This window comes from Dacryopinax primogenitus, assembly GCF_000292625.1.
Source record: "Dacryopinax primogenitus strain DJM-731 SS1 chromosome Unknown DACRYscaffold_3, whole genome shotgun sequence".
NCBI classification, from domain to species: Eukaryota; Fungi; Basidiomycota; class Dacrymycetes; order Dacrymycetales; family Dacrymycetaceae; genus Dacryopinax; species Dacryopinax primogenitus.
In genome coordinates, this window is record NW_024467200.1 from 1,668,053 (window position 1) to 1,691,344 (window position 23,292).

Genomic DNA, 23,292 nt, shown 5'->3' on the forward strand with positions numbered 1-23,292 from the left:
AGGCGCCTAAACGCAAGTCCCTAGGAGACCGGAGAAAAGTAAAAGGAGAAAACGAGGGATATGCGTAACCCCAACCCGTGACTAGCAAGCGCTTGGATTGACGCGCTTTCGAAAACACTGGACGCGTCGATCGTTTATTGCGTCGCGCCTCGATTTACCAACGTCAAGCAAGGATGGCAATGGCCTGGTTAATGAAGGCCGAGCCGGAAAGGTAAGAGACTCTGCAATTCAAGTTGGGGCGCTTAGTAAGTCCTTCGTACAACAGCCGGGTGGTGAAAGGCAAAGACGTAAAGGTAGAGAGTTTGTCCCATTGGAAGTGATGACCAGGGTTAACGTTCCTTCAGTTCTCCGTAGACGATTTTGAAGAAATAAAGTGGGCATATTCATCCCGATTTGAGGCGTGATGGTAATCAGCCAGTAAGAGTGTCACCTTGGGATGGTGTTCGCAATCCAGAAGCAAGCAGGTTCATGCGAGAACGCATGAAATTGGGCGACAAGGTACAATCTTTTCATCGCGATCGGAACACAGATCTTACCTCGTACGTATTAACATGAATAGGTTCTCTTCTATCATTCTAATACCAAGATTCCCGGTAGGCAAGGCGCGCAATCATCAAGTGCTGGGCTGATATGGTGCTACAGGAATCGCAGGCTTTGCCGAGGTAACTGTTTATTGGCATCAATATCTCTCTTATTTACAATAATGGATTGAAAGATATGCAAGGAGGGATATCCCGATTGTAAGCTTCATGTATTTTATTACTTAACAACTAACAGCTTGCACAGATACTGCATGGGATCCGTGAGTTTGTCATCACCCAGTCAAGAAATACCATATCTTACCTCCGATCGCGAGATCGCACCCGTACTTTGACGAGGCAAGCTATTACCACAATGCTGGGTACACAGAGATAACTCGTTTATAGAAGACGGACAAGGAAAAACCTAAATGGTACATGGTGGGTTCCTCTGTTCCCCTTTTGGCACGATATCGATGTTGGCAGGTCGATGTTCGGTTCATCTCTAGAGCCAAGCATATGGTTTCTCTGCCGCTCCTGAAGCATCTTGCCACACTGTCGGAACCGCCAGCAGACTTGCCATATCTGACCTCAGAACACCTGAAGGCGATCAAGAATATGGCATTGTTGACACGTGGCCGGCTCAGCGTGCAGCCTGTAGATAATCCGCTGGTGGTTGAAGCGATTCAACTTCTTGCCGACAAGGGTGGATGGGATGAAGATATCGATGGAAAGAAGAAGACCAGCGGTAAGAAACGAGCTGGTGAGGAACAGGGTGAGGCACCGGAGACGGATAAGACGACGGAGGGAGCCGATGGCAAGGGTAGTGAAGCTGAGTTACGGGAACCGTCCGCAAAGAAGAAACGGAAATCGGGTGGGAGTGATACGCCGACTCGGTCAGAGGGTACTCGTCGGTCCTCTCGATTGAAGAAGTAGGAACGAAATAGGGGGTTTGCCAGTGGTTGGCTACATAGATGTACACAGAATGTTGTCAATGGGGTTACTTTATTGAGAGATGATGTGGATATGTCGGTGAGATGTACTAATAAGCTTATGTGCAATGGATATGACCTTAATAGTTGGCTGATCGGGGTCGAGACCACGGTTGCCCAGATTTGGCTTGTGGGTCTCGGCGGTTGGCGCGTCATAGAGTTACCCCAAGGCATCTGGTCACGAGGGAAAAAGAGACGACCCATACCTTTTTTCTGACTGTCTCGCACCCCCAACAAGGCAATAAGCCCGCTAGACCTAAACAAGTAACCACAAATATGTCCTGATTCGGTCATTCTTCGGTGGCGGCCGATCACCACTTACCTCCAAGAGGTCAAATACCTCGCTCAAAATCAAAATCCATTCTCCCCACTCCTCTTCTCCCTCCCCCCACATCCCCAATCCCAATCATGCATCGCGCAATCTCCCAAGCTGCTCGTCGCCCTCTCGCAGCGGCAAGCCTGCGCACTTTTACCTCATCCACCACCCCATGGGCACCCAGCCCCACCTCCCCTCTCCAGGAACCTATCGCCTCCTTCCACAACATATATGCAAAGGACGATCACACCTACGAGCCAGTACCCGCGGGTACCACCCATTACGTCGTCTCCCAGCCAGAGCACAAGAACACACCTTACGACGTGCCAGCTGGAGCGTTCCCCACATCGTCCCCATACGACCTATATGCGTCTACTCAAAAGCCCCAGTTCAGTGGACAGCCTTCATCTACTTCCAGCACTGCAGCTCATCCTAACACCACCAATCGTGTGCCAAGGGTCGAAGATACATACCCTTACGGGTCAAGTAGTGCTGTCAGGCACAATGACGCGCCGGGTGAGATGGCAAAGGGATCTGGCAAGGGTGTTCATCTGTCAGAGGGTGTCAGGGTCACGCCTGGTACGGGTGGAGAACTCGCGAGCAGGAACGGTTGGCCGAGCGAGGAGCAAGGCAAGGCAGGCCTGGACGAGGCTGGGAAGATGCGCAAATGATAGTCATATTGGCAGTGTAGTTTCTCAGACGATAGTCGCGTGTATGCGCAGCAGTTCTAATACAACGGCAGATCCGTTGCCTCGGTGTATAATGTTACGTGTTTTAGCTCGCTCCTTGTTATGGCGATAGATGAGGCGTGGCAGATTTGCCAAAGACGACAACCTTCACCAAGATGGTAGCAGACAAGCAGAGAAAGAGAATCATCGGAGCGAGAGTTCGGGCGGCTAAACAAAGTAAGATGAGATTATACCGAAAGCAGGAGATCATCGCACCACTCCTCTCGTCTCAAATGCAAGCCAGTCACCCGTACCCGTGGGGATCAAACCCATTTGTCGACATTTCCACAATGCGAGAGCGATGGGGAGCAGGTTGGCCAGCATATACACGATCTTTTGTAGCAGGAGTGGGTCACCGCTTGATGTCGAGGCCGTCGGTTTATATTGGGCGAACGCTGAATCATATCAGAACAGGATGTTTGTATACCACAACATATATACATACCCTTCTCCATACCGCTGATCGCTTTAAACGGGCTGAAGAGTAGCATGACCAGTGTGCTGATGCTGAACACCTGCACACCCGTACCACTCATATAGAGCATAAACGCGTTCATGGGGAGTGATTTAGCCGGAGAAATGGCCAGGTCCCAAGCCCTTTTCGATTTGAGTTCGTCATACTTGGTTGGATCGACCGTACGCTTCTAGCATGACAATGAGCTTGTGCCACGTCGGAGAGGATGGGGACGTACTTTGACTGCACCTCCTGATATTGACACAAACCCTGGAGGATTCGGTACATTTCCCCATCTACCGGCTCACAATTAGTCAATTCTATTCGTTAGATGTAATATGATATAATTACTTTGATGATATTTGTGTATAATCTAGGAATGTCGGTGTGGTAGGCATTATTGTTGTAGCGTGTGATGCAGCGGAAGTAATTCCGAACGCGTTGTTTATCGAGGGACGCGGGCGCGTGTCATCCCACTTTGGCCCTTTCCTTCCCCGTCGCGTCCCTCACCCCCCTTCGCCCTCCTCCCCCTCATCCTACTCCACACACTCGTCATGCCTCCTCGTCGTCCGCAACAGCGGCAGGAGCCTCATAGATCATCTTCAACATCCCCATCACCCATTCCTGCAAAGCGGAAAGCGACAGACGAACTCGATGGTGGTGATATTCTCAAGAAGAAGCCAAAGCAGGCAAAGTCAAAGGGGAAGAGTACGTACATGCACTCATCCTCTTTTCATCTCAACTCATACGCATACAGTGAACGGAGAGCAAGTCGCCGGAGGGCTCTTCATCGTTCGAGGCGCACCCCAGCCTGCCGCTCCTTCGGCTCCTGCTCCCGCTGCCGTCCCTCCACCACCCCAACGTAGACCCGCTCGACGAAGCTCTCCTGCCCCAAAGGAAACGAAGACCGCACCACAGAAACCGTCATCCCAAAGCATGCGTATGGGTTCAACCTCAGCTGCGAACAAGGGGGGGAAAGGCAGGGTCAATGGGAAGCGGGGTCTTGATGAGGGTGAGACGACGGCAGACGTGCATGCGATGGAAAAGGAGTTGAGGGACCTGACAAGGGCAGGACGGATCGCGTCAGAACGTGCTGGTGTATGTCCCTACTACTAACAGATGGTTGATGCACACACTGACTTCTCTACAGCCCGCTTCACCCGATACCGACATCACCTTCCCTCGCAAGTCTTTTATGTTACCTGCACCACCATCACCTTCCGCGTATCGCCCTCCCCCTGTCCCATCCCACGAGTTTCTCGACGGATCGAGAACCCAGGACTCGATGCAACCATTACCGGTCCGCGATACTCCGATGATAAGCAAGAATAGGGAGCTGCGGAAAGCTACACAGGAGCGCAGGAGGAGTAGTATGGGTATGAGGGGCCGAAGAATCAGTAGCGGTCTAGGTGATGAGCCTTGTAAGTAAACAAACGCCAGTTAGATACTCATTTGCTGACTTCCCCAGCATTCCCGCATGCGAATCTCCCGCACGATATTTTCTACAAGCATATCCACTACGACCCGGAAGTTCCTCCTGCCGGACGAATGCGAACCCTTCTCCAATGGTGCACGTATCGAGCGGCCCAGCTAGAAACCACGCCAGCGGCCGATGTACAAACCATAAAGCGGGGAAAGAAAGCCGATGTCACTCTCACAGCTGATCTACCCACATTATCCCCTGATGCAGTGAAGCTGGTGAAAGACATTCAAGAGGACGTGTTTCGCATGATCGCCACCAATCAAGTTGATACCAGCACTTTTTCGGCACGGCCCGTTGGCCAAGGCGGGGAGAAGCTCAAGGTCAATGAGCAGAACGAGCGAAACAGAGAACGAGACGCAGCAGATCAAGCCTATTTCGAACAGTGCGTGAGATCCCATAGCGGCGCATACGATTCTGACTCTCTTTTAGATGCAAGCAGGAGGAGTTATCTTGGACATCTTTGATTCAGTCGTATAATACAATTCAAACGACCGTTCTCAAATCGATCCAGTCCCGCATGGCTGATCCGGCTTCTCAAAGCCCGCAAACACTCAACGTAGCTCAGTTGGGTGAGTCATCTCGCCCAGCAGCCCAAGCAGCAACAGCAGAGCTGGAAGAGAGTGGACAAGGGGAGACTGAATTAGAAGCGAAACTTGCCGCTTTACAACTAAAGGTACGTATTCAAGTCTAAGCACGCGTCCGGTCTAACCATGCAGTTAGGTCGACACATTACATCAATCTGCACACGTTCTTTCACAACTTGCGCATCGCGCCGAACGACACCTGTCGTCTCACCAGGTTACCCTTCGAAGTCGACATCAAGCGCGAAGTGCACCGTTACCGCCTCTCACAGCGCCGTCCACCCTCTCCTCAGCTAATCCGAATGCACCACTGTCAGGGTTGTTGTCCGCCGTGCGACCCGATAGACGCGACACAATGGCGGAGGGCCAAGACGATCCCCAACTTCTGCTGAAGGCACTGGCATCAAAGGATGTGGAACGCCAGCGAAAGGAAGAAGCTGGGGATGATGAAGCTGAACGTCGGAGGGAAGGAATGGCAGATCGGCGAGTCACGGCTGTTCCTCCCACGCCGAGGAGGCAACCTGGGACACCAGGTCGAAGAACCACGCCAGGCCGTTCAAGAGGTTGAGCGGTGGGGGGTGATGCGTCTCCGTACGATTGAGGTTGTTTCGGCCCATATATATACGTTCCATTCCTAGGACTGATATTTTTTTCTACTCCCCCTTGGGTGATTGTTGTTCTTACGATTGTAACACGCTTGTATTATTTGGACCAGTGCACTAATGTAATGCATGGCATCAAGTCATTAATACACAATAAAGCGGCGTGCAGGGCTTCTGCAACTCCCCTGCCTCAAACAGACAACCTTGTCAAATAAAAATATCATCAAACAACAATAAAATCAGTTCATAATCATTAAACAGTCAGTCACAAAGTCAAAAAACGCAGTCCATTCACAACGCAGTCCCAATCTCGAACAACCCCTCGCTCACCCCATGGCTCAAACTCGAGTACCTCATCGGACGCTGCACCTTCTCCCGTGGCAACCCCGCCCAGCACGCAGTAGGGATTACACCTTGTTCCCACCCTCCCCCGTGCTGTCCTTGGCCCGCCTGGCCATGGGTAGGACTATCCGGAGGGGATGGTAAGCGCTGTACCACACTCCACCCATCGTCAAAACATTCCAGGACGGCTACTTCCTCCCCCGCGCGTACGGGCAGCTCGTCAGGCAGGTCAGGGTAGAAACTGCACTGCACGTCCCGTTTGGTGATCTCGTCGAAGACGAAGCTGAGTCTTTGGCCGGCTTCTAGCTGGGGCTGGAGTTGCAGTTGCCGTTGCCGTGCGTCTTGCGTTTGCGTGTGTGCTTGTGCTGGTGGAGGAGGCTGGGGGAACCGGTACTGCTGTTGTTGCAGTATCACCGGCGGGATAGGCAGCGGCAGCACCTCCGTTGGCACCACCGGTGGGAGGGCGAATATCCTCGAGAACCTATGCATATGCGAGCGGTGCGCAACGGGGTCGAACTCCGGGGTCGGGCCTCTCACCACAGCTGAGGAGGAAGAGGAGTCGGTAGGTTTCTCCGGTGAGGGAGGGAGCGGAGTGGGCAGTGCGACCGGTTCGGGAGGGATAGAAGGCAGGGTAGGTCTTACTCTGTTTGCTTGTCTTCCCTCTCCCGAGGTAGGACTGCGTGGGCTCCTCGGCTTTCTCAGCTTATGCGGCTCCCGTTCCCCGTCCCATCCCCCTTCCGCCACGGGGGAAAGAGTGACAGCCTGTAAGTGCCCTTTAAATGAATGGTCTACGGTCAGCTTGGGACCGGCAAAGGAAGAGTCGAGCGAAGTGTTCCGGTTATGTGTCGGGATCGAGAGGGAAGAGTTGTTTCTCGTATGAGCGGTCAGAGGCTGTCAGTCAGGCGTGAGCAAGCACGCTCGCAGCAGGGAGAGAAGAGAGCAGGGCGCACCTGTTTGACTGAATCGTCACTTCTCGGACTGAGCGGTTTAGGCTGCGTCTTCCTCCAGTGTTTGTCCCACCAGGAAGGCTGCGGTGGCTGCATTCTTATAAGCCTACAAGTCATACAAGGCGGACTAAGACGCACGGGTAAGATTCTCCCCTCTGCTCTCGCCTTCCTCCTCTCCCTCTCCCTCTTGTTCCTCCTCCACTGCCTCACTCCAAGCACTAACAGCAATCCGACCAGCACGGCACCAGCGATGCCGAACCCGATGATCACGTCTGTCGTTATTGGGTCGGAGGGGGTGCCGGAGGGGTTGGACGCGGGAGGGTTGGGGGAGACGAAGGGGGAGGCTTCTTGTCGGTTTTGAAGGGGGAGGTACATCGAGTAGGATGAGGTGGTGGTGGTGGTGTTGAGGAGGGAGACGAGCAAAGAACGAAATAAGGGAAACGAGATGCTGGCAGAAACAGACAGCAAGAGCAAGAGCAGAGAGCACCTTTCAGGTAGAGAACGAAGGACTAAGTCAGGCTGAAACGAGATGCGTGTATTGCCAGTTCATGCCCAACTTCAAAGTCGCCGAAGAGAACAAGAGTACAAAGTAGAAGATAATTCGCATCCCCTCGCCTCCCCTGTCCTAGATGCCATTAATAACGGATACCGAATACCCCGTATGATATTGAGTCCCAACTGTATTTGCATTTGATATTTGCCAGCAAGTTCCGTTTCATCATGTGCTTTGACCAGTGCCACGACGCCGGATCGTCTCATCAGGGCATGAGGCAAGCATCAATAGCGACCAACAGCAGGAGCAGCAGGAGCAGTAGTAGTAAGAAGATAGAATGAAACTGTTTGTAGCCATAAAACACGTTTCTTAATTCGACTTCCCACTGGGAATTAACACTTCTAATCGTAGGATCATCGCCTGGATCGCCTTGTGTATCAGTAATAATGAAGTAACAGAAGTGTAATAGCCTCAAACTAGAAAAGCAAGAAACAGTACAGCTTCTAGGGTCACTCTAGTCGTGTGCTCCTCCTCCTCCTCCTCCTCCTTATGCCTCCCCCCACAAACCCACAACAATACCGTCTTCAAGCTATCCATCTGTATAAAGAAGTACGTCTATCGCATACCATACTGTTATAGTACGACCATCCCTCACTCAACATATCCAGCTTCATAGGCTAGGCAGGGAATACCCCGACCCGGCATACGGCTTCAACGCCCGCATCCGCAGGTGGTTCGACCGTCCGCCTCCCCCCCCCCTCAGGCAGGACCCGCACTGACCCATAGCCATAGGAAACCGAGGTCTGACAGAAGAAGAGGATATCAAGAAGGCCCTTGCTATGGGCGAGTATATACGGGACGAGACGGTGCGGGTACCTGCTGTCATGCCATGAGATGAGCGGGATATGCTCATGCGCTGCGTTATGGGCAGTTGGCGCTGTACAGTCTGAAGAAGTTTCGGCATTTGAGGAGGGCGTATCATGCGCATGAAGGACCGAGATGACCTTCATTTCCTTGTCAGCGGGAGAGGATGTGGATACGGGTTACGGTTGAGTCGATGTCGTGTTGATTGATTGCAAGCCAGTGTTGTACGAGTATGCGAAATGTATGCAATTCCCTTTCCATCCCCCATCCCTCGTCCTCCACAACATCCCCCTCCTCCCACACTCATCAAAGTTTCCTCACCTCCCCCCTCCCATATCCCATCCCACCCAAAACGCCCCCCACCTGACCCTCAGTCAAGTCCCTCGCCCTGGGCCCCGCGAACGCCTGCACCATCCCCTCCGGCCCGGAGACGAGGAACAACACTTTCCTGCTTGGGTCCTTGGCTGCTGGAGGGGAGACAGAGCGGAACCGGAAGCGAGAGAAGAATGTCTGCTGGGTTGGGGGGGAGAGGCCGAGTGCGAGCCATATGTCGTACGGCTGGATCCGGCGAACGGTGAGGGGGAGTGCTGCTCCTCCTACCAGGTGTTCCCTAGCTCCAGAAGGCGCAGAGTCGACAAACAACCTCAGCCTGAACTTGTCCGGCTGCGAGCGCTGCAGTTCCCCCAACGGACCTAGCATAGACGCCGGGGGGAGTTCCTCCGGTACAGGTGCAGCGTGTAACAGCGTAAACTTCGTCTTTCCACTTCCAGGTGGTGTAGGAGAACGGGGGTTGAGGAACAAGTGATCCATCAATTGGTAAAAAGGTATTATACCCGTTCCTCCCGAGATCTGTTCCTCAGCTTCCTAGTCTACACAAAAGGTTGTGTTGGAGAATAACGCACCATGATTACTTCGTCCCAATGTTGATCTTCCCACTGTACACCCGGTGACCAACCTCTTACACCTATTTCGTCCCCAACTTTCCGCCCAGCGAGGTATCGCGCCACCTCGCCCTCCCGTTTGACCCACAGCTCGACCTCATCCCCCTTCCCTTCTAAACCTCGGAGTGGCGTAAACTCCCTTTCGATCTGGAGGACAGGCGAGCGCACCCACAGCGCGTAGAACGGCCCTCCAGGCTTGGGCGGTCGGAGGAGCCGAAGGCGGAAGAGGGAGGTGTGTGGTGTTGGCTGTGTATGGGAGAGAAGGAGCGCAGGAGTGTACGTTTGCCCGAAAGAGGGTTTGGAGGGGGAGAGGTAGTAGCTTGAGATGCTGAGAGAGAGGAGGAGGGTGGTGCCTAGTACCAGGGGGGCTCGGCGGATCAGCCTCGAAGGGCCGGGCTTGGGGTGGGCGTTGGACATGGGACTGGGAATGGGACTGGGAAGGTTAGTGATACCGGGGAAAGATAGACATGGACGTTGAGGAGACAGCTGTGGTGGAGGGAGCGGACGGGGGGACATCATCGTCGTCGATGACCACACGACCAGTCCGCCAGGGAATCTGCAGTCAATGAGTGCACAATTCTTTTCCACATTTAGAAACAAATACATTTTCTCACTCAACTCACCAGTGCACAAGTGCAGCTCGGACAACCTCGTACGGAAGGGGTATCTACTTCTAGCCAAGGGGCAACTCCTTGAATGAAATTATGAGAGTTGAATCTTGCCCTTGTTTCTTGGGTTTTGTTGAATCACTTTACTATGTACACAAAATTCCCACATTGGGGAGGTCTAAAATTGTATTGAATGACCACAAGAGATACGAACTTCTGATGTGGCCAGCCCGGAGTTTGTTGACTTCAGGAACACCAGTCTAGAGAAAGACGCCTCCAGGACCCACACTGACTATGTACCACTGGCATGAGCAACAGTTCCTGTAGAGATCCGACGCACAACGAGCTCAGCACAAGTGACAGGAAATGATCGTTCATACGCGGAAAAGGATCACGTATGTCATTTATCAACCGAAGCACTCATCAGCAATCTCAGATATCGGAAGACAGGCCAGGGGCACAGTTCCAATCAACTTATAATACAGTACATGCACGCTCCAAACACCCCAACAACGTCTAACAGAATGGTGATGATATCAATAGCGAGTCCGCCTCTCCCTCGCAGGTCTAAGGCCGACGACTTCTGCCTCCCTAGTCACTCGCCCGCTCACGTCTATCGTTTCCCCTAGCACGGTACCCCCCGGCCGACCGGCCGCACGCGGGGCTTGATAGTTTCGCCAATCGCTGCAGAGCCAGACTGGGCATTCAGCCTGGAACACCCCACGGGGGGAGATGTGTGTATAGTCCGGGGGAGTAAACGTTACTACGATGAGGTACTGCAAGAGCTCAGCTTGATGAAACGTTTGAGGAGTGACAAGGAAGCACCTCAATCGCCACGCCGTTGAAGCGGAAGCTCGGTTTCATCATTCTCCCCGTAGGGAGCTGGATCCGACCTTCCATCCTCACGACCTTCGCACTGCCAGCGCCGACATTATCATTCTCTGACACCGATGTGGCAGAAGATGAGCCAGCCGAGGTACGTCTCTGCCGAATATCAGGCCGCCTCTCTGCCTGCGGCTGCTTGGCCTTCGGCCGCGGCAGTTCCCGGATCACGGGCGATGAAAAGTCCACGTCTTCCTCCAGTGAAGGGGTTGATGTCGACTCACGGCCCGTGGAAGGGTCACCCTCGCGCCACAGGTCACCCTGGAACAACGGATACAGTGACCGGTCGTGGTTACTATACGAGGCATCCAGGACTCCGTCGCCGACGATGACGGTGCGGGCTAGTTCCGCTCTGACAAAGTATCGCGTTGTGATGACATCCACGAACTCTGGGCTGGAGGAACTGAGCATCAGCTTGAAAGGTATGGCGTCTCCCGGGCCAAACGTAGCCGGGTGCTGTATGCCTACCTGCATCATGGGATCAGTAGTTCCTTCAGTGAGGATGGAAACAACTTGCCAATCCATCGACTTCGACAATCTCGTTGCGGAAGCGGCCTCGAGCTCCAAATGGAGTAAACTCCCAGCCGCTGATGATTTCACGCGTAAATGGCCATTCATCTGGTGTCGGCATGAACGGGAAAGGAATTGTAGGCCGAGGTGACGTTGGTCGGCTGCGTGGAAGAATACGCAGCGGAATGGCTAGCCTGAACCAACGTTAGGGGAGCGACGTTGCAGTCAGGCACGCTTGCCTTTCTTTGGTACGGTCAGTGTCCACGAGCACTGTATAGCCAACTTCCACGCCGAACCCGGTGAGCTTAGAGAGCATGCTCGCTGTGGAGGCAACACAATCAATACGGCACGGTCTCGTGCCACAATTTACTCACGTGGAAGCGGGACACGCGCCCAACCCTCCCCAACACCGCATAAACACATCGTCGCAACGACTCGATAAGGAGACTGGCTCTACCTTTCCGCTGGCGGCCTGGGCAAGTTCGGAGAAGACAGCCACGTCGGGTGGGAGCTGGAACGTGATCGGCTATACTCGCATTCCATAGATGAGTTCCTTGCGAATAGGCGAAGAAGTGACAGGAAAGAACTGACCCATACATGCGTTCCTTTCAGTCTCAACTTGCGGGAGAACAGTGATTGCGGCTTTCCATGCGGTGGCCACACACATGCTTGCTGCGAGAGAATCTGGGGCCGGTGTGCACCGCGTTCGTACACTGTGCCTTGCAGCTGCATAAATCAGTCAGCTGCAGAATGTGCGGAAATACATTCCGCACCCAGACTGAGACTTCGCTGAGTGATTCTAGACGGTCGAAATGTATGCGCAGCTCTCCACGTATCTGCTCGTTCTCGTAGTACAGCGGCACGGCAGCTCGCGCCCCAGCGTGACTCCACAGGACAAGAGATATCCAAGGCTTCCCATGTCTGTCCTTCAAGCACTTTGCGTGCGCCGTGCCATCAAACCCATACTCGTCTGGTGGAAGGCTGTCTACCCCCTCCAACATACGCGCAGCAAGCGGGTCACGGACATAAAATACCGGAACACCCAATTGCGACACAGGCGGTCTCCTGCGCTTCTTCTTCTTCCCATTCGCAGAAAAAGCAGATGCCAGTGTCAAGCCAACAGAGTGAAGTGACCGCTGAGTAGTCGATTTTGCCGACTCGCGGGACTGGCTGGCAGAGCGCGCCCCGCGAGCAGATGACTCGATTCCCCGGCTGCCAGTGCTGCTTCCCGATGCTGTCTGGGCTCGGGCCCTGAGCGCGTCGCGGAGAAAGACGGACATTGGCGCCGCGCAGATGGCAGCGTGTGCCCATTCAGTGGGTGCAGATAGAGTGATGATAAGGCTGCCCCTTTATACGACTTGGCAGGACATAGACACAGGTGTCGCGCAAGCAAGATGGATCGTCACGCTGCACTGCGGTGCGCCCGAGCCCGGAAGCACGCGGGGCGAAGCAGTGGGGGTCGTGCTGTCAGAATTGTAAATCAAGCGGACCAGTCCACGCGGTCACGAACACTAGTAACAGCCGTGTCTCGATCGGGATAAGACGACGACGGTGCTCGACTTGCACGACTAGGCGGTCCTGGCGTCTTCCAGCCTCGGTGCTTCTACTCCGTTGCACGAAAGGTAGGAAACAGTGCCAGAGGTGGAGAGACCATATGTCTGTGGCGCCGGCGCACGTGGCAGATAGGAAGAACTCTATGACTCCGGTGTTGCCTTGAGGAGATGAGAGGAAGATGCAAACCGGAATCGGGGAACCGACGGCATGCGCGACGGGGATACCGGCCTACTCCCTGACTGCCCAATATTAATACCAATTACAGTCAGCCCGACATAAGTCTGCGTTCATACAAGCTGACGCACTTCCCCGTTGTTGTTGAGTCGATCGGAAGATGGAGGCGAAGAGTTCCAGACAGTGATGAATATTCTCACTGCATGGTCAAGTCGGCCGAAGAGAAGAAGCCGCGGAGCACATGGTGGTCGAATTCGAGAAGCCCTCCGTTCCTCGAGGTACACACGTTCATGTAAGAAGCTGGAATAACGAATTATGAGCACTAGCGCGCGGCTTCATAGACTTGCGGACCGAAATGGCAAGCGTACCTTCGGAAAAGTGGTCAAGTGCAGGTATATAAGATGCAGGGTATTGGTTGGTTTTTCTTCTCCCTGCCAGCGTATTCCCCACAACGGGAAAGTTATATCTGATAAAGCATATCTCTGGGGTAGATCCTAGATCCATGGGGCAGGTCCAAGCAGGGAATGAGCAGTGGGAAAGGAGGACTGATGACTCGAGAAGAGGCCAAATTCGGTGGTCGACTCCGCGCGCAGTCAACAGGTTGGTGAACGACAAGTGCCGATTGGGCCCTGCACAACGACGACAGCGGCCCTCTCGCCGTCGAGGACAGCAATTTTGTTACCCGTCGCTGTGCATGTTCGCATTGATGATTGAGCTGTGAATAATCAGCGACGTATATAAGGCCGCGGTGGTTCGGACTTGAAGAGTAACACGACTTGACACTCTCACAAGCGCTCCTTTCACGCGCGTCTCTTTCTTTTCACTCTCGACTTGCCTTCCTCCTTGTCACAGTCAAAGTCCCTGCAATCCCATGGCATCCGCACTCTCATCCTGGCTATGGGGTTCGTCAGCAACCACGAAGCACGAAGCTAATGGCAGCACGAAGGAGAATGGCAACGGGCACGCTCTCAAGCCCGAAGAGAAACAAGCCGACGTCGACATCCCCAAGATCGCCATCTCCGCGCCAGAGGACTCACCGGTTGTTGCACCCAAGGACGACGGGTTATCCCTTCCCGTAGGGGTGAAGGAAGCGAGCACGTTTACAAGTGACGGTGTCTTCCCCGCTGTCGATAGTCCTCAGCGAGTGTCAGTGCCCAGCACAGCAAGCACGATCACAACCAACTCGAGCGCCGTCCCTCCAGCGCCAACAATCTCTATCTCCGTCTCCCCCAGCTCTCCCACATCTCCGACAGTGGACAGGAGCATGCCCCCACCTCCTGTACCCACGAACGGCGGGCTACGAGCAGCTGTGAAGGCGCAGAAGAAGGCGATCAAGCGCCAGCTGAGGGAGGCACTTGCACCTGGGCACAGTCAGATGGATTGGGCGATCTTGAAGACCAAGGGGCTGAATCTCCGAGTGCGTACATTCCCCACTGTGTATCTCTATCCATCCCTGCTCCCTACTCTCTTCTTGCACGCACGCAATGCTCCCTCCCCTCATGGCGCACCACTGACGCTTCACAGGGGACAGAGAACATCCTCCGCGTCACGCCCTCCACGCTCGCGGCACACACCACGAAAGAAGACGCCTGGTCCTGCTTCTTCGGCAAAGTATACAACCTCACGCCCTACTTCTCCTACCACCCTGGAGGTGAGCGAAAGCTCTTACGTGTGGCGGGGAAAGACGGTACGAGGCTCTTTGGTATGTTTTTCGGTCTTGTTTGGGGGTATGAGCGCTGATTCGGGGTGTTGGGCAGTGCATAGTCATGAATGGATCAACGTGGAGGCCATGATGGACGAGTGTTTTGTAGGGTACTTAGTGCCTGAACCTGAGCGTGCAGAGCCGGAGGACGACTAGAAGGTTTGAGGCTTGGAGGCTTGGGGGAACCAAGGAGTTGTATGTATTCTTAGGATTTCGTCGGGCTGGGCAACTGGGATTAGGCTGGGATGAGGATGAATATAGGGATTAAGAGGTTAGACTGTAACACTACGGCACAAGAGAAGTCGAGGGCGATTCATTTCATACCCCTTTTGGCGTCTTCCCACACCGTGCTTCACACCGACGTCGCTGTTTGATTCCTACATTGTAAGATATTACATTATGGTACCGTCACGAAGAAAGAAAGAAAGAAAGGTCGAGAACATCCGATCTACACTCTACAACACAGTGCCCGAGCATTCCATTCGCTCCATCCCGGTCAAGCAAACACCTTCCTCACCGCCTCCTTCTGACTTGCGGTCAACCGGTCTGGGAAGACGATTTCCCACTTGACGATCAAGTCCCCTTTTGACTTTGCTCCTTGTTTGCGTATGGGCATCCCCTCGCCAGAGACTTTGGTCTCCGAGCCAGGCTTTATCACGCCACTCGGTGCTGGGATCGTGATCATCCGGCCATCCAGTTGCCGTACGGTCTTGTTCCCGCTTATCCCACAGAGTGCGTCCACGAGCGGAATTTCGAGCTTGACGACCAAGTTGTCCCCCTCCCTTGTGAAAACATCGTGTGCCTTCTCCTCAACGACGAACACCACATCCTGCGCCTCCCCATCTTCTCTCTCATTCCCTGCACGTGCGAAGCGAACTTTCGTTCCCCCCTTATACCCCGGCAAGACGGCGACCTCGAGGATCTTCTCTTCCGTGCCGCCCGAAAGCAGCTTGCGCGAGACTTTGAGCTTCTTTTTCGTGCCGGTGTAGAGTTCTTCCAAGCTGACTTTGAGCGGTTTGACATAGTCCGAAGGAGGTTGACGGGGCATGTCGAATCCCGGGGTGCTGGTCGACGAACGTCCTTGACGAGAGCGCGGCATACCGCCCATGCCGCCGAACATGCTGGCGAGCGGGTGTGCGCCCGGATGGCCACCGGAGTCCATGTCGATGTCGTCGTGCGCAAAGTGCATTCCCCTGCCATTTCCCATGCCTCCTACACCACCCAAACCAGAAGAGGCAAAGAACTGCTCGAAGATGCTGTTCGGGTCTCCGGGTTGGTACCTCCCGCCCGGACCACCCGAGGAAGACGAAAACGTCCCACCGCCTCCCGGGAACCCTCCAGAGGAGAACCCACCGGGGAATCCGCCGCCAAACGAAGCCCCCGAGCCACCCGGAGGAGGAGGACCTCCGCCTTTCAACCCTTCCTCCCCGAACTGGTCGTATATTGCCCGTTTGTTCTTATCGCTCAGGACCTCGAAGGCTTCGCTGATCTCTTTGAACTTCTCTGAAGCTTTTTCCTGCTTGTCTTTGTTCCTGTCTGGATGCCATTTGAGTGCCTAGAAAGGGTTAGTGAATGCTCACGTGCGAATAAAAGAGTGCGACTCACCATTTTACGATATGCTTTTTTGATGTCGTCGTCGTTGGCGTCCTTTGAGACGCCTAGGAGAGCGTAGTAGTCTTTTCCCATTGTTGGGTATATGCTAGTTGATGGTGGTGAAATAGACGGGGGGAGGTGTACAAATGGGCTCGATGAACTGTCCAAGTGTGCGTTGTATGTAGTCACTTGAACACAAAGAGCGGGTTCTATTCTTCGGTGGCGCATTCTCGCATGTTGTAGAAACACACGAGGTGGCTGTGCAATCGGCAGCAATTCGGCGCACGTGTTGCCATATTTGGGCGCTGGGGCAGGCAGCCATCATAACTTTGGCTCAGACTTTCCTCTGTAAAGAGCAACGTAGGATGGACGCGACGGAGACCACCCCGCTCATCAGCAACGGCCACGCAGAGTCTGGTCGACAGAGGCAGTCGTCTGGCGTACTCCAGCTCGCAAGGGCAACGCTGCAAGATGTCTCTGAGCGCACCATTCGCCTCGCACGGTCCATGCACGAACTCGCCAGCTACAGGCCACTACATGTCCACAGCACTGGCAAGGGACCTAAGCGTGCGTCTCTCGTCCCCTTAATCTATTTAAGCGTCACTTATTCGGTACCCGGACAGTGAAAATCGAGCCCAAAGTGTGGTTCGCCAACGAGCGCACCTGGATATCCTACCTCAACAACTCCATCCTCCTCGGCACGCTCTCCATCGCACTGTACAACGCCGCGGACAAAACCGACACAGTAGCGCGCGGGTTTGCATACGTGTATGCAGCCATTAGCCTGCTGATACTCGTCTATGGGTTTGGGCTGTATCAGTGGAGGATCACCTTGATTAAGAGGAAGGATGCTGGGCATTTTAGTGCGTTCGTCTGCAAGCGTGGCGACTATCGCTCATTCTTGTAGTTTCCCTCATTGGACCACTGACGATCTCCGTCACCCTCTTCTCTGCCGTCCTTGTCAACTTTATCGTTCGTGGTGCGTCCCTCCGTCCCCCACTCATTCAACTGCTAATCCCCTCGCAGTACATCAAATCCGCAAAGATCGGCCGTGATATCAACTCAATCATGGACAGTTGTAGTACAAAAACGTTGTATAGATATGTTATCTATCAGAGGTGAGATCCAGTGGTGCCTCATGTTCCGAATGCACTCCAGTGAATAAAATGTTGAACTGCTGCCCCTTCCAAATACCCATCCGCGAAGGAGCGTTGGGTCGTGCTCTGTTATCTGAAAAAGGAAGTTTCACTGGCTTCCGTCGAGTCACGTGCCTGCCGGCACCTGTCAACACCTATCGTTCCCCTTCGACGGGTTTCCTTCTACCTATGTCCATCAATTCTGAATCTCTGACCCCCAACGTCTGCCCCTCATCTCAGAACACTCAATGAACCGAGTATGGAAAATTCCCGAGCTGGTGGATACGATTGCTATCCATCTGGATCTTTCCTCACTCACCTCTGTGGCTCGTACGAATCGACTCTTGTGGAACGTATCAATCGCTTTGCTTTGGGAGACAATCACAACAGACGCACTTGCATGTTTGATACGCGCGCTAGAGGTACTCCCTCCATTACAAGTCTGAGCGAGAGCTAATATGAAGCACTAGCTGGAGAGACAATATTCCGTTCAATATTCTCCGACCGCCTTGGACCGCTTCGCCCACCACGCACAGTACGTGCGATCGCTATGTATACCCCATGGCATACGTCCCACTGTCCGGAGGACCTTGCAACGCATCCTCGATCAGGCCGGAAAGGGGAACCTAAGGGTTTGGTTTCGAATCGCAAGTATCCAAGTTCCCGAAGGGGAGGAGAGCAACGGGCTGTACCCTTACTGGATCGACGCCCAGGCGGAGCTTTTCCGAGCTTGTCTCTCCCCGAGCGTGAGACAAGTCATCATCTCCATTGGTACCAACGCGCTCCGATATTTGAATTACTTGACAACACTGCTCGAAGGTATCATCGGAAGATGTCCCGCTGTCGATTTGTTACAAGCTCAGCGGCAGTTCATTGGTAGTGGTGTACAGAGGCTGTCTGTGGAATTCAAAGACGCGCTCCTACGTATCAGCGCGAAGGGATACCTCCGCTCAGTTCGAACGTTTGTGATGGACCTGTGGGCACTGGCCCCGGAAGTTCTGCAAGCACTCGCACGACTCCATCAGCTCGAGGCACTTCACATTAAGGTTGTTCCCGGCAATATTCTGTTCAAAGAGAACATATACCTCCGGATTTTGCGCGACCTCTCTACCGACTCGTTTCGTGCAATGAGTGATGACGCCTTTCCGGCTAACTCCTTCCTTGCTTTACGCACCCTGGATGTTGACCTACCGAGCAACATTTTAAAGCGACTTCTATCCGTCACGCCTGGTATCGGTACCTTACGCGTCTGTTTCCCTCGCTGTGAAGGCTCGCTTTCTCTGCAAGCTATATCTCCTCCGTTGCGCCTACAGTCTCTCTCCCTTAACTTCGCCAACTTGCATTACGCGCTCACAGAGAACCCCGACTCACTCCTTTTACCGTTTGCAGTGTGTAAGGAGATTCGTTATCTCTCCTTGGATCTCCCTTTTGTACATGCCTTCTGGGACAAGGATCTTGAGAGGATTGGCGTGATGTGGCCATGTCTCCAACGTCTCCGTTTGACTGGCCTTTGCGCTCCAATCACTGTTTCGTACACGGTACGAGGTATCCACTCCCTCTTACGGCGGTGTCCAGATTTGGACGACTTGGATCTATATATGCCAATTGCACAAGAGGTGATCTCTCAAATGAGCGACGAGATTGTCGTGCTACGGCCGCTCATTATTCGACCGCTCGGCAGTCTGACGGATACAGACGAACGCACAGCGGTTTCTTCCTCAGCGGCTCGTTTATATGTCCTGTGTCCCAACGTACGCATTTTGCCGGACCGGGTGAGTGATTGGGAAGGGGTTATGGAGCACCTGCAGCTGCTGCAGCTAGGGGTTTGAGCGATTGCTTTAGAGGGATCCATATTTATAAACTACCAGGTCGCAGACCCGATGATCGATCATGTCAAGTTCAATGTGACGTGCTGACAGCGATGTTATGAACTCCATTAACTAGAAAAGGATTTGTGTGATGCCTGACACATAATATTAGTTTGTCAATTCTTCATGATAAGAGCATGTGTGCAACGACCGACGAAGCCGGGGTTCTCAGTCATTCATCTCTCCTCGTGACGCGCTCTGAGTTCTGCCATCGCTTCGCTGTCTCCTCATCATCCTTCAGGCACAACCGGTTCCTACATCTGAATTACCTCGAAATGTAGACCCCTCACCATTAGTTCACTGCCTATTGAGTTTGCCAAGAGCTGGACTACCCACATACCCACGAGCACTATGCCTGCCCCGCCCGAGGATCTCCCTGTAACACAACGGCATAGCATCTACCCCGGTATTGAGCCGGAGCTATTTGTTGGTTCGCTCCAGGGAAAAGTAGGCAGCTTATTTGCCATGCCGAGTTGGTGACTGATGAATTACTGAAGGTCGTGTTCATCACCGGCGCCTCTCGTGGTATCGGCGAAGCAACCGCGATAGCCTTTGCCAAATCTGGTGCTGCTTTGTTCCTCGCTTCCCGCAAGCAGGAGACTCTCGATATCGTCAAAGCGGACATTTTAGATCTTGTTCCTGGAGTGAGAATCGAGACACACGTCACAGATGTCACCGAACATGAGAGCGTCAAGGAGGCCGTACAGGCGTGTGTCAGGGAGTTTGGGAAAATTGATGTAGTAATAAGCAACTCGGGGGCGAGCGAAGACTTTGCCCAAAGTGAGCAGGTATTTCCCCTTGCTGTATGAGCTCAGAGGCTGACACATGTTCTAGCTATTGCGCAGCAAGATCCTGAGGTTTGGTGGTGGACTTGGGAGGTGAACGTTAAAGGATCGTTCAATGTCGCCCAGTACGCGCGCGTATTATAATCTATGATGTGATGGCTAATGACTGCGTTGGCAGTTATACACTCTCGGAACTTACCAAGACACGAGGATACTTTGTCTTTGTTTCCTCCATTGGAGCACAGAGTAAGTCGACAGGCAATGCCTAACGCACCTCGCCTAACGCACCATGCAGTTCAATTTCCCGGTGCATCATCTTATCAAAGTAGTAAACATGCCATCAACCGGATCGCCGAATTCGCAGCCATGGGTGTGTGCCAGTTCCTTAATCCGCGAATGCAGCATTGAAAGGTGATATCTGGCTCAGAGACCGCCACCGATGATGTAAAGGTGTTCGCTATCCACCCTGGAGGTGTCAAGACCGAGCTGTCCAAGAGTGTTGGTGAAGTGTTGGAGAAGTTTCTCACAGATGACATCCAGTTACCCGCTTGGACGATGGTTCGGCTCGTGGTGAGTAGTACAACAAATATCTGTCTCAACAATGGTCTAATTGGTCATCACAGCAAGGGAAAGATGACTATTTATCGGGCCGATATGTCTCCGTCAATTGGGACCTTGACGAGGTGCACGACCAGTGGAAGGACACTATTATCAACGATGATGCTCTGAAGAATCGGTTGGCATTACCCTCAGTTATATATCAGGCATGAATAACAGAGCTCAGTGCACTACTCAAACGATATACGCGCTTGCATGGAGCGAAATTGCACATAACCTTATTTGATAACTTGAAGTTTTTGTTTCGTGGACTGCCATCCATGGGTCTTGCACTCAATCGGCCCTACGAATCAAGTCATCATCACCTGGCATAGGGAATCTGCTCCGTCGAGTCCCACGCGTCCACGAATAACCCCAATTAGACCCTGAGCCATTGGACAATGCAGGGGGCGCGATATGACGTCCGTTCTGATGCGCGTGTTTGTCCGGATTCGAATGAGAACGATGAGCCACAAGTAAATAGATCGGCAATCCTTCATTCACTTCCACTTCCCACGACGGAAGGTGGCGGAACATCTTGCTGCTGACCAAGGCATCGTGTTCCTCAAGAAGTCGACAGCTTACTAAGTGCGTACCCAGGCCATGGCACGTATATATAAGAGTGTGCTGTCCAGATGCGATCGAGTCCTCGACCCTCCGAAGAGCAACTGAACAAGATGTCCAAGATAGATGAATCCAAGTTCCACGACATTGGTCAAAACCTTCCGGTTACCCACCATCATAATATCTATCCAGGAATAGAGCCAACCAAGTTCCAAGGATCCATGAATGGAAAGGTATGCTAACTCCACCCATAAGCGAGAGGTGGGCTTATGTCTGTGGGTGGTCTTCATCACTGGCGCGTCGAGAGGGATTGGAGAAAGCACGGCCCACGCTTTTGCCAAGTCTGGGGCACTTCTCTTCCTGGCTTCTCGCAGACTCGAGACGTTGGAAGCTGTGAAGAAGGAGATTCAGAAGGACCTTCCTAGTGCGAAAGTGGCTTACCATGTCACCGATGTCGTCAAGCCGGATGATGTCAAGAGAGCAGTTGAAGCGTGTATTCAGACGTTTGGACAGCTTGACATCGTGATCAGCAATTCCGGTGTGTCAGAGGGATTCATAGGTAAGTCATTCTTGTCGTCATTCATGTCGACATACTAATCTTGATGCTAGGCATGACGGACATTGATCCGGAGAAGTGGTGGTATACGTGGGTATGTAATAATGTCTCCCTGTCCAATAGAAACAAGCTAAGTGGAGAAACAGGACGTGAATGTCAAGGGCACCTTCAATGTTGCTCAGTATGTATCGAAATAAATCTGTCACCCAAAGCAACTCACTTCGCAGCTATACCATTCCCCATCTGTCAAAATCCGGAGGACGTCTGATTTTCGTCTCAAGCATCGGAGCTCAATGTAAGTGTGCCGCATGAGAGCGGGACTCGTACATGTTCATGATGCCGCAGTTTTGACACCGGGGCTTTCGGGATACCAAAGGTATCGCATTCCCTCAGTTGGAGGCACGATGAAGCTAAACAGCACTTGCATAGCACGAAGCACGCTTTAAATCGTGTTGTCGAATTTATTGTCGCCGGTACGTCCAGCATGCCCAGGAAATCCACATCGTCTGACCCAGGATTATCAGAACATCCTGAGATCGTGGCTTTCTCCATTCATCCAGGTGGAGTGAATACTGCGATGGCTGATACAGTTGGTGCGGAGATCCGCAAGTATCTGATCGACGACGTCCAGCTGTCTGCGTGGACGATGGTCCGTCTTGCCGTAAGTATTGCAGGATCTCACACGACGAATTGACGCGATAACGATTCGGTCCTTTAGAGCGGCAAAGATGATTACTTGTCAGGAAGATATGTCTCCGCCAATTGGGATCTGGATGAGGTAACTACCAAGTGGAAAGCAGGCATCGTGGGGGACGATGCGCTGAAGAACAGACTGTTGTTGCCGAGGGGAGAGTAGAGAACTTCAGGCCATTGAGTGTGAGAAATGAATAGGTGTATTCCTTTGTTGATGTATCCAGACGAGCGCCCGAATTGAGGGTGATGGTTGTGGAGAACAAAGTGTATTGATCCCTGGACAACGTAGTTGGACAGGTCTTCCCCCGTTCGTTGCTTCCGCTTTGTCAAAAGCGGTAATTGCGTCCGCTTGGTGTGTGCTAGTGGCTTGGTTGGGTAGCGCATGTCAGGTGGTCTCATTGCTGTGGTATTGTCTTCACTGTTCTTCCACCATACCGCAGGCAGTGCTCCCTCTGTTTCTCCCTTGCTGTGCATTGAAAATGCTTTATATACTCTTGAAATTCATGTTCTTCGTGGGTCTGTGCCCTATGTCCAGTCTTGTGCCACTTCAAATGCCAGTTGGTTGGCTTGACCTTGGTCAAGGATTTGTTTCATTTTCCTCCTCCTGTTTTCCCCTTGGCAATCTCTCCCTCTGGTATCATTTTGCTGGAGTGTCCATAGTGTTGCCCTCTTTTTCTCTTGCCAATGGGTCCATTTGTGTTTGGAGCACAGTATCTGCTGTCTTCACAGTATTCACGTGGTTCACTAAGCAGCTGTTAGGGCAACACAGGCTGACTAAGTCTGCTCACCTAAGAGTGCCAAGAGTCTAA

General features: G+C 53.0%; 13 protein-coding genes across 13 annotated transcripts; 8 read left to right on the forward strand and 5 right to left on the reverse strand.

Moving 5' to 3' along the window:
* Nucleotides 1–179: 179 nt before the first annotated feature.
* Nucleotides 180–1,540, forward strand: DACRYDRAFT_76195 (DUF55-domain-containing protein; the record flags this gene model as incomplete). Its single annotated transcript, XM_040776189.1, has 9 exons — nt 180–211; nt 266–293; nt 345–373; nt 423–498; nt 560–593; nt 643–662; nt 716–802; nt 927–959; nt 1,005–1,540. 9 exons carry the CDS (start codon nt 180–182, stop codon nt 1,452–1,454), a joined length of 789 nt encoding a protein of 262 aa, XP_040632019.1. The 3' UTR covers nt 1,455–1,540.
* Nucleotides 1,541–1,918: 378 nt separating this feature from the next.
* Nucleotides 1,919–2,497, forward strand: DACRYDRAFT_14186 (uncharacterized protein; the record flags this gene model as incomplete). The annotated part of the gene is made up of 1 exon (XM_040771020.1): nt 1,919–2,497. The coding sequence occupies one exon, from the start codon at nt 1,919–1,921 to the stop codon at nt 2,495–2,497; it is 579 nt and encodes a 192-aa protein (XP_040632020.1).
* A 264-nt stretch (nt 2,498–2,761) lies between these two features.
* DACRYDRAFT_47335 (DUF1077-domain-containing protein) lies at nt 2,762–3,171 on the reverse strand (the record flags this gene model as incomplete). Its single annotated transcript, XM_040774752.1, has 2 exons — nt 2,762–2,949; nt 3,000–3,171. Coding segments are annotated over 2 exons (360 nt in total), but the record flags the coding sequence as incomplete, so codon positions are not given.
* Nucleotides 3,172–4,264: 1,093 nt separating this feature from the next.
* On the forward strand, nt 4,265–5,787 carry DACRYDRAFT_20665 (uncharacterized protein). The gene is made up of 4 exons (XM_040772023.1): nt 4,265–4,429; nt 4,477–4,873; nt 4,921–5,164; nt 5,212–5,787. Exons 1-4 carry the CDS (start codon nt 4,294–4,296, stop codon nt 5,638–5,640), a joined length of 1,206 nt encoding a protein of 401 aa, XP_040632022.1. The 5' UTR covers nt 4,265–4,293; the 3' UTR covers nt 5,641–5,787.
* Nucleotides 5,788–5,913: 126 nt separating this feature from the next.
* On the reverse strand, nt 5,914–7,501 carry DACRYDRAFT_20666 (uncharacterized protein). Its single transcript, XM_040772024.1, has 3 exons — nt 7,102–7,501; nt 6,967–7,053; nt 5,914–6,907 (listed from the first exon to the last, which is right to left on the reverse strand). Exons 1-3 carry the CDS (start codon nt 7,336–7,338, stop codon nt 5,966–5,968), a joined length of 1,266 nt encoding a protein of 421 aa, XP_040632023.1. The 5' UTR covers nt 7,339–7,501; the 3' UTR covers nt 5,914–5,965.
* Nucleotides 7,502–8,062: 561 nt separating this feature from the next.
* Nucleotides 8,063–9,678, reverse strand: DACRYDRAFT_76203 (uncharacterized protein; the record flags this gene model as incomplete). The annotated part of the gene is made up of 2 exons (XM_040776190.1): nt 8,063–9,169; nt 9,223–9,678. 2 exons carry the CDS (start codon nt 9,676–9,678, stop codon nt 8,627–8,629), a joined length of 999 nt encoding a protein of 332 aa, XP_040632024.1. The 3' UTR covers nt 8,063–8,626.
* Nucleotides 9,679–10,405: 727 nt separating this feature from the next.
* Nucleotides 10,406–12,541, reverse strand: DACRYDRAFT_105015 (uncharacterized protein; the record flags this gene model as incomplete). The annotated part of the gene is made up of 5 exons (XM_040768017.1): nt 10,406–10,645; nt 10,695–11,219; nt 11,719–11,787; nt 11,853–11,987; nt 12,035–12,541. 5 exons carry the CDS (start codon nt 12,539–12,541, stop codon nt 10,406–10,408), a joined length of 1,476 nt encoding a protein of 491 aa, XP_040632025.1.
* A 1,401-nt stretch (nt 12,542–13,942) lies between these two features.
* Nucleotides 13,943–15,003, forward strand: DACRYDRAFT_63499 (cytochrome b5). Its single transcript, XM_040775732.1, has 3 exons — nt 13,943–14,406; nt 14,514–14,691; nt 14,747–15,003. The coding sequence occupies exons 1-3, from the start codon at nt 14,254–14,256 to the stop codon at nt 14,845–14,847; spliced, it is 432 nt and encodes a 143-aa protein (XP_040632026.1). The 5' UTR covers nt 13,943–14,253; the 3' UTR covers nt 14,848–15,003.
* Nucleotides 15,004–15,196: 193 nt separating this feature from the next.
* On the reverse strand, nt 15,197–16,377 carry DACRYDRAFT_36402 (DnaJ-domain-containing protein; the record flags this gene model as incomplete). The annotated part of the gene is made up of 2 exons (XM_040774407.1): nt 15,197–16,246; nt 16,297–16,377. Coding segments are annotated over 2 exons (1,131 nt in total), but the record flags the coding sequence as incomplete, so codon positions are not given.
* Nucleotides 16,378–16,632: 255 nt separating this feature from the next.
* DACRYDRAFT_20670 (uncharacterized protein) lies at nt 16,633–17,462 on the forward strand. The gene is made up of 4 exons (XM_040772025.1): nt 16,633–16,851; nt 16,908–17,147; nt 17,192–17,263; nt 17,311–17,462. Exons 1-4 carry the CDS (start codon nt 16,650–16,652, stop codon nt 17,337–17,339), a joined length of 543 nt encoding a protein of 180 aa, XP_040632028.1. The 5' UTR covers nt 16,633–16,649; the 3' UTR covers nt 17,340–17,462.
* A 206-nt stretch (nt 17,463–17,668) lies between these two features.
* On the forward strand, nt 17,669–19,249 carry DACRYDRAFT_105019 (uncharacterized protein; the record flags this gene model as incomplete). The annotated part of the gene is made up of 2 exons (XM_040768018.1): nt 17,669–17,842; nt 17,891–19,249. The coding sequence occupies 2 exons, from the start codon at nt 17,669–17,671 to the stop codon at nt 19,247–19,249; spliced, it is 1,533 nt and encodes a 510-aa protein (XP_040632029.1).
* Nucleotides 19,250–19,515: 266 nt separating this feature from the next.
* Nucleotides 19,516–20,843, forward strand: DACRYDRAFT_98806 (NADP-binding protein; the record flags this gene model as incomplete). Its single annotated transcript, XM_040777550.1, has 7 exons — nt 19,516–19,735; nt 19,786–20,068; nt 20,123–20,198; nt 20,252–20,319; nt 20,369–20,443; nt 20,501–20,643; nt 20,697–20,843. Exons 1-7 carry the CDS (start codon nt 19,640–19,642, stop codon nt 20,841–20,843), a joined length of 888 nt encoding a protein of 295 aa, XP_040632030.1. The 5' UTR covers nt 19,516–19,639.
* Nucleotides 20,844–21,347: 504 nt separating this feature from the next.
* On the forward strand, nt 21,348–22,646 carry DACRYDRAFT_14194 (NADP-binding protein; the record flags this gene model as incomplete). Its single annotated transcript, XM_040771021.1, has 7 exons — nt 21,348–21,467; nt 21,490–21,793; nt 21,844–21,884; nt 22,018–22,085; nt 22,136–22,263; nt 22,351–22,451; nt 22,509–22,646. 7 exons carry the CDS (start codon nt 21,348–21,350, stop codon nt 22,644–22,646), a joined length of 900 nt encoding a protein of 299 aa, XP_040632031.1.
* Nucleotides 22,647–23,292: the final 646 nt, after the last annotated feature.

Bases quoted from the DNA above. Each gene is read 5' to 3' on its own strand.
- DACRYDRAFT_20665 (XM_040772023.1), top strand. From the start codon at position 4,294: ATGCAACCATTACCGGTCCGCGATACTCCGATGATAAGCAAGAATAGG. The intron at 4,430-4,476 runs GTAAGTAAACAA...TGACTTCCCCAG, and splicing joins CGGTCTAGGTGATGAGCCTT to CATTCCCGCATGCGAATCTC. The intron at 5,165-5,211 runs GTACGTATTCAA...CCATGCAGTTAG, and splicing joins TTGCCGCTTTACAACTAAAG to GTCGACACATTACATCAATC.
- DACRYDRAFT_20666 (XM_040772024.1), bottom strand. From the start codon at position 7,338: ATGTACCTCCCCCTTCAAAACCGACAAGAAGCCTCCCCCTTCGTCTCC. The intron at 7,054-7,101 runs GTGCGTCTTAGT...ATAAGAATGCAG, and splicing joins CAGAGGGGAGAATCTTACCC to CCACCGCAGCCTTCCTGGTG. The intron at 6,908-6,966 runs GTGCGCCCTGCT...CCTGACTGACAG, and splicing joins GTGACGATTCAGTCAAACAG to CCTCTGACCGCTCATACGAG.
- DACRYDRAFT_63499 (XM_040775732.1), top strand. From the start codon at position 14,254: ATGCCCCCACCTCCTGTACCCACGAACGGCGGGCTACGAGCAGCTGTG. The intron at 14,407-14,513 runs GTGCGTACATTC...GACGCTTCACAG, and splicing joins CCAAGGGGCTGAATCTCCGA to GGGACAGAGAACATCCTCCG. The intron at 14,692-14,746 runs GTATGTTTTTCG...GGTGTTGGGCAG, and splicing joins AGACGGTACGAGGCTCTTTG to TGCATAGTCATGAATGGATC.
- DACRYDRAFT_20670 (XM_040772025.1), top strand. From the start codon at position 16,650: ATGGACGCGACGGAGACCACCCCGCTCATCAGCAACGGCCACGCAGAG. The intron at 17,148-17,191 runs GTGCGTTCGTCT...TCATTCTTGTAG, and splicing joins GAAGGATGCTGGGCATTTTA to TTTCCCTCATTGGACCACTG. The intron at 17,264-17,310 runs GTGCGTCCCTCC...ATCCCCTCGCAG, and splicing joins TGTCAACTTTATCGTTCGTG to TACATCAAATCCGCAAAGAT.